The sequence below is a fragment of the Limulus polyphemus genome, unplaced genomic scaffold (genome assembly GCF_000517525.1).
Source record: "Limulus polyphemus unplaced genomic scaffold, Limulus_polyphemus-2.1.2 Scaffold1292, whole genome shotgun sequence".
In the NCBI taxonomy this organism is placed as follows: Eukaryota; Metazoa; Arthropoda; class Merostomata; order Xiphosura; family Limulidae; genus Limulus; species Limulus polyphemus.
In genome coordinates, this window is record NW_013666902.1 from 210625 (window position 1) to 218791 (window position 8167).

Genomic DNA, 8167 nt, shown 5'->3' on the forward strand with positions numbered 1-8167 from the left:
AAAAAATGTTTTATCTAGTGTACTAATCTCATCAACATATACACACAAAAAATACAAAACTTTAACCGAAGCTTTACTAGAATTAGCATTTTGTACTTGTCAGAATAACAATAACTTATGTTTTAATTATGATATCAAGCGTCGAAACAAGTGTTACGTTTTTCTTACTTAAATTCCTTAAAAACCCTGTTTGGAATGTTCAAGCACTCACACACACACACAATTATGATATTAAAATTCTCCGTAGCGGTTTCCTAAATTCGTAACATATGTCAGGATAACATTCTTGACCGCCCTCAAAAAAAAAAAGAAAAAAAATGATCACGTGACTACTGCCGGGTCTCTTCCGTCAGGCCTAAGATGGATGATTGTCAGTTGGTTTCCGCATGATGTCATTAGTGTTCAGGCCTAGTGAAAACCTGAAAACAACGTTGCCATTGGTACCACGTGAAAGGCACGTGATTCTCAGCATTTTGACTCAAGTCAGAAACAGATAGTACTGAAACACGACGTTTTTTTTTGTTCTTCTTCTTTCGACAAATAAAGGCAGTTGTACATAATATAGGAAAAGATGAGTCTTGATTAATTGAAAGTCGTGCATTTTAAAAATCATATAATACCATTGAAACTGTTCGAGTAAGTATACTTTTCTTCGTTAGAAATAAACACAGCTAACATTTTGAATTGACGCAGAATTGAAACTGTTACTTATGTTCAAACGGTATAGTACAAGTATTTTACTGTTAACGCGAGTTAACGCTGATCAGATGGAAATATCTCGGTCACCCTGATGCCTAGGCTTGGCCCGGATTGTACACGTTATTATTTCTTATACTGTAATACCCAAGATATAATACACTACCGTAATAGTAATTAACCACTCTTCAGGGTCTTCTACACATCTTACGATTTTTCAACAGTAATAATTTCCTGATTAATGGATCCCATATCAAGAGTTAGACACATTAAAACATATACAAAACAATGGCTTATTCAATCATAAAAATAATTTAAAACGACCAATAAATACCTCGTTTTTAATTAGTTTTATAAAACAAACAAATTATATATTTATAGATTATTTAAAATTGTTGGTTTCGTTCATGTGTTGTAAACATGAAAATTTAACGTTGAGCCACTAGAGGGGTGAATCAGTTATAAATTAATTACAAAAGAAACACGGTTTTTGTACCGGAAATGCTAAAAAAAAAAGTTTCTAACTGTAACTACTGTTTTGCTTCCTTTGATTTACAAATAATTCTGGCTATGCATATTCTCAGCATATTGGCGGGAGCACCGAAAAATCGGGGAGGCCGGAGATATTTCCATGGGACTCACTTCCCACCAGAGGGACGATGAGAGCGGCAAAAAAAAATGTACAAAATGTATCAAATCAGAACGTAACGTTTCAGTAGACATTAACTGTGCGTTTAATCACTTACGGTAGCTATTTCTAAAACCATTTGGGGGTAGGGATGAGAATTTTGCCCCCGGTCCATGATGGCTCTCAGCAGCCCTGCACACAGGATTTCATAAAAAAGCCATGCGTACACATACACGTACGTTTTGCCGTGATTGTGCATATGTTCATGGTTCCAAAGTACGGTGTGTGTTTACGTTACAACGGGATGCGAACAATGAACCACAAAATTTACAGGGCATACCCGGACGTATGAAAACATTATATATTATTTAAAAAATTACTTTTAAATTGAAAATTATTTGTATTTAATAATACAATATTTATACAGAAGTAATCACACAATTAGCCTATATTCCAAAGTCTTCTGTCGACATATTGAATTGCACATTTAAATTGTTTGTTTGTAGTTAAGAACAAAACTACACAATGGGCTATCAGTGCTCTGCCCACCATAGGTATCGAAACCCGGTTTCTAGCGTTACAAGTCCGCAGACATTGAGATCGTACTCGTATTATATCAATAATATTTCATGCATGGTGAATCTATAAACAAAATTTTCAAGATGGAGGCAACATAATTTATATTTCTCTGTGGAATCTTGAACAAAAGAAAACATTAGTGACATTTATTAACACTTGGAATAAGTTAAGGTCATTGATGCAGTTTCTGGCAACTAGCCAAATATTGTAATAGATACTTATACTTACTACACGGCATAACTAAAGAAAACACTGTAATACATACACATAACTAAGCCTAATTAACACAAGAGTAACAATGACAAACACATAGGCGTAGATTTACTTATCAAATATTTTATATTTGTTAAACATACTCTGGGTGGATCATGATAAAAGTAATAGTGTTACAATTATTTGAGGAAAGCTTCAGAAAATCTACGCAACATAAAATACGAGCCGTGCTGCGGTTCGAGCCGCGATAAGTTACTGAAACTGCTCCTCATTCCAGGTGTGTGTGTGTGTGAGGGGGGGGGGGTTCGGTTGAGAGAAATGGTGTAGGTGACGGGTGCTACTAGCTAGTTGCCTTCCCTCTTTATCTCTGATTATCAGTTCTTAGTTAGGGATAACTGTGTGCGAGAAACCTGTTTTACATAAGGTATACCATGCGGGTTGGAAATAGTAAATGGAAAACAAGTTCATGCTTTTTTTTATTTTCCAAACATTGCTGATGAACTTCAAACGTTATATATTCCAGTTAAGTTACTAAATATACACGACAATTACGAGCAGCTTGCGCAAAACAGGTGTGCGATTAATTAACAATTCTTCTTATATTAGCCAATAAATCCAGGCTAACGACTTGTTTACTCGTTTATGTTGAGCTTTGTACTAATATTTATAAAATCTATTATAGGTTGAGTTTAACTTATGGCCTCTCAGTTCATTTTGCTCAACACCTGTAAAACTATCATGATTTAACATTAGGCTTAAGTGAAAAATAAAATAAAATTGACCGAGTGCTTTATCCACCAGGCAACATTTTTTTCTTCTGTCAACAGATGATCTGTAGTGTGTGCATGTATCTAAATTGACATTTAGGTTTCTCTTTTAGAAGTACTAAGTTTATCTGGTCGGAACTTTAACAACTGGTGGTCGGAAGAATGGATTCGGTTATTTATGGTGTTAGGCTTACGAGTGTTTCTGAAGAATAGTTAGGCCCAGGTAAGGGGTACAAAAAAAAAGTTGTGTTACATTACTTCTGCAGTCCTGATTTAAAGTTTTTACTTTGAAATGCCATCACGTGGCCACATTTACGGTTTCAGTATGAAATGTGATAAACTGGAAATGGCATCTAAATTTTAATATTCGAATGACACTAATCGATCGGTTTCTTTACAACACATTGCCAACTTAGTAAAATATGATTCTCTGGTGAGCAGTAGTTTTTAACCAGGTCAAAATTCAAAGATATTAATAGTCCTCTTTTCTTAGGCTCCTTGTCTGTAATATCGAACAAGCTCTTGGCAGAAACAGTAAGTCAATTTTGTGATTACCATGGTAACGGCTCCTCTGAAACTGGGCCAGGTACTACCAGTGTCTTGTCACTGAATGTATCGATTTCTTAGGCTAAGAACGAGCATTTTCTTTATTAACTCACAGTTTTTCAAATACTTTCATCGCGATGCTACACAATATCGCATCCACACACACACACACACGCACAAACACTGACTCGTATTTATTTTTCGTTGTTCGATACACCAGTGACAAGAATGTAGCCAAGATAGACTTAATTTATGAGCCTACCTCTAATCTTGCAGCGAATACAAAATTCTATTCAATGCTTTGTTGAGTTGAAAATCTCCGCTCCTTTCCTGGATGTATTTCTACGTAAACCACAAGGGAACGTGTATACCTCAGCTTTCATGTTTGATTTAGCGTTGGAACAGTTACCGCTCTTTCAACGTGTGACAGAGGTCGCTGCAGTAGTTTAGAGAAGCTTCTAAAAGATACCTAATATGTACCTACAGATTCCCTGCAACGGATTCAATTTCACACACAAAAAAAAACTAAACGAAATTTCTACTTGCTTCATAATTAAACTATTGTCGAAGTAGAAGCTTTCGTTTCAGTTATTAACAGCATATAAACCACCGCCCCTATGATGATGTGTATGTTTTTTAGATAAACCTTCCATTTTATCTAGTTATTCTGATAACATTGAACACTAATAGTCCATATTTATGCATATTATGGATTATTTACAAATCAGGAAAAACGCCTGAAAAACGATTTAATGCGAAAGTCTGTATAATTAAACACGCATTCTAACAATTTCATGTCAAAGTTTGTAGTACTGGACACATTCTAACGATCTGGAGTCAAAAGTTACTAGTATCAGACTACCAATTATATGTTAAAGTCTGCAAACTTGAACATTTCAAATTACGTCATTGGTCGTGGTGGAAGTCTTGATGGTGTTAACAAAATTACTGCACACTCGGCTACAAGGATCTAATTATTAATTTGTTATAAAAATTGTTGGTAATGTTTTTTGTTGTTAAATAATATGTCAAAGTAATAAAATTCTGTCATTTTATAAACCAACTGTATTATCAAATAACATGATAGAAAAATAAGAAGCATTAATTTTACATGCTCAAAAAAATTTCTACACTACGACCATCGCTGGCTAACTGACTATTGTCTGTTATTATAAAATTGAGAAAAGTACCGATTACAAATGGCAAACTGTTTGAATTAAACTTAGTTTTTCTTGTATTTTCTTGACCTGTGCAACGTACTGAACTATTGTTTCTATTAAATAACGGACAAAACAAAATCGATGTCGATCTAGGCCTAGCTCGCAGTCACGTCCCAGATAAACTACAAATTAACAAACTTATCTAAAGTTCTTAAGTTAGAGCTACACAGTCAATATGAAGCTACTTGTATTCCAATGTTTCTCAGACCTTTGTCATACGTGAATCTCTCTAACCTAAGAAAGAAATGCGCGGGAAAACCATGCAGCGAAGTCTGACATGTTACAGTTGCTAAGGGATACCATCTGGCAAGATAAAACAAAAGTTATTTGTGTTATTTTTCTCTCTGGTCTATTTTTTTAACAACTTTTTTTGCTTCAAATCATCAAACCTTAAAAAAAAGAACTGGCACGTTACTGGCGCACCAACGCGCCACCAAAGTCCAAGAATATTGGTCGAAAGAATTACCTAACTACATACAATCACTATGATTTACCTAAAATAGCTACAGTATTAAATGGATAACGTGTGTTTAGAAATAACATTTCTCCTGTGTTTATAATCAAAGGTCAAATTTCGAAAATGTTGCTCAGTTCAGCACGAGTATCATACCATTGTGTAATAGGCCTAGCGTTTTATTTGCAGTATTAGTTTCAAAACGAGGTATAAAAGTTATAAGCCTAGCCCTCTCGTTCATATCAGCTATAAATTAAATAAAAACAAATATATTTTTACTTTAAAACTCTATTGCTGTGCATTTTTATTTTTAATTAAACAATTAGGTCACCTATGCACCTCTCATCTATTTCAAACACAATCACTGTTATACAAACTTTAATTTATTGTGCAAAAAAAAATTAAGAATTATTAATTTATTTGGTTTAGTTATATAGTCCATTACTCGCTGTTAATAACCTAAAACACATTAGGTGTTTGGATAACATGGGACATGTCACAATTAATTATCCACTAATATCCAACGGATTAATTGGATATTTATTTATTTATGAATTTCTTTTCCTCAGCAAAACGTGAATTTCAGTTAAGAATATAAAAGTATATTAGGCCTACTTTATTTGCTTCACTTTTCCAAGCAGTACTGATGAGCTGTAAATTCAACGAAACTAGTCTACTGCTGCGGAAGTAGCGAATCAAAGAATAGATTCAAAGATTAGGCTTCAGCATCATGTTTTCTTCACTGGAATTCAAGTTATAGTGAGAAAACGAAATTCACAAATAAACTTACTCTTTACTTAACAGTGCTACATGAAAACTCACCTATTCTGGTTTTTATATCTATACAATGTGATATGTGTGGAAACTGTAATATCTTCTTCCATTTTTTACTCCTTCCTTTGTTGCTGTCAGCGCCACCTATTTGGAAAACGAAAACAAATTGTTCACTTTACTTTGAAGGTATTTTAGACCATTAGTATATTATCTTTATTACAACTATATAAAATACACGGTACAGCAAAGCTGTGCCCATCCTGATTTTTCTAAGTCCCGCCCTTACAGCTGTTCTACATGCACGCCATTGACATGTGGCACAGTGTCATTTTAATACAATCTTTTAAGGTTAATGACATCCAAGCTAATTATTGTAACAAATGAAAAACAAACAGTTAGAGAAACGCAAACCTGACTTTAAAAAAACTACAGTAAGGGCAGGACTAAGAAATGTGTTGGCGTGAAACTCCTGCACCACCCTGAAAAAGGAACTTCTCTACAGCTACAAACACTGACCACGATCTTTATGCTTAAAGTTTTGATGAATATTAACCACACAATATCTGGCATTCCGTACTGAATCTTTTCGTTAAGTATTAATATTCCTGGTATTATTTTGTTTCGGATATTTGCGCAAAAGACACTATAGCCGCCCCTAATTTTGAACAGATTTAGATGCGAACGTTCTATCCCGAACTTTCTGCTGTTGTAACAAACGCGAAAGTCTGATTAACCTTCAAATTAACGACTTTTGTTGTTGTTCACCCGGTAGAGTTCGCATACTGCATCATTCTTATCCTTTTATCTGTTACAAAATTCAATTTGAGGAATTGCTTTAAAACAAACAAATCCAGTGGGATTAGTAAGGTTAATCGCAATATCAATGGTATTTTTATTAATTACGTGTATGTGACCCGTTATTATATACTCCGTAACAAATGGAAGTCGTGAACCCACATGAAATTTGGTGCTTAATTTTAAAAAAAGTATTATTAGCTAATCTTTTTAATCAAGGAATAGTGGGATTGACCGTCACATTATAACACACCCACAGCTGAAAGGACGAGCATGTTCGGTGACGGGAACTCGAACCCGTGACCCTCGGAGTGCGAGTCGAGCGCCTTAACCACAAGGCCATGCTAAGCCTAAAATAGGTTTAGAAGGGACGATATCGACCCCATTTGTAGTTCTAGTGATCTGCCAGTTATTGAACGTATATGCTTTTAGAGTTTGTTGACCGTTAGGTTCAGATTAAAAATCACAAACACGTAACTTTAACGTCGCTATACCGTTTTCTATCTGATAACATTGCTGATGCAGATAAGAAAAAAGAATTAGTTTACCAAAAAAAAAGGAAGCACGTGCTAACGACTGTTCACACCTCTACTTCAGATGAACGTGTATGTATCTATGGAAACGTCCGAGATAACTCAACTAGAAAGCCACAGGGATTTTTGTGTTATCTTCTATAAGTAGTTTTCCTCGTTCATCTTAGTACAGAATCTACAATTTTTGGAAAATCACTAAAATGTAAAGATTTGTTCGAATTTTTGTTTATGAGCTGAAGGATCAGGCTATAAAAGTTTGCAGTAATATAAAGCCAGCCAGGTCCGCTAAAAAAAAAGAGAGTATACCCCCATAGTTTAGGTACCCTAACAAACAAACATCACTCGTGTCTGAACCAACCGCCTAGTCTGGATAAATTGAAGACGAAAAAAGTCAACGGTCATTCTTCCTCAAGTTATTGGTAAACATTGGTTGATACCAAATGATGTCACCGGGATAAACTAATCTGAGATTTTCTCACTACGATCGAGAGTTTCTCAAGACGAAATTTCGGTCCTTTAGATTTAAAAATTCACAGATAAATTTCCTTACATCAGGATACACCCTTATATTTCACCCATACTTATCACACGTGACTGTATATAGCTCACTTAGTTGCTACTTCTCTACGTGTATAAAACAGCTGGTCCAGAACTACTGTACACATCCCATAAAACAGCTGGTCCAGAACTACTGTACACATCCCATAAAACAGCTGGTCCAGAATAACTGTACACATCCCATAAAACAGCTGGTCCAGAACTACCGTACACATCCCATAAAACAGCTGGTCCAGAACTACCGTACACATCCCATAAAACAGCTGGTCCAGAACTACCGTACACATCCCATAAAACAGCTGGTCCAGAACTACCGTACACATCCCATAAAACAGCTGGTCCAGAACTACCGTACACATCCATAAAACAGCTGGTCCAGAACTTACCGTACACATCCCATAAAA

General features: G+C 35.2%; 1 protein-coding gene across 2 annotated transcripts in view; it reads right to left on the bottom strand.

Moving 5' to 3' along the window:
- The window catches only part of LOC106462979 (G protein-coupled receptor kinase 2-like), a 57637-nt gene that overhangs the window by 37183 nt on the left and 12287 nt on the right, over nt 1–8167 (bottom strand). For both annotated transcript variants that reach the window (XM_013922949.2, XM_022390377.1), the window contains exon 2: nt 5926–6021. In XM_013922949.2, the coding sequence (XP_013778403.1) occupies nt 5926–6021 (96 nt within the window). The remainder of the gene's footprint in view (nt 1–5925; nt 6022–8167) is intronic.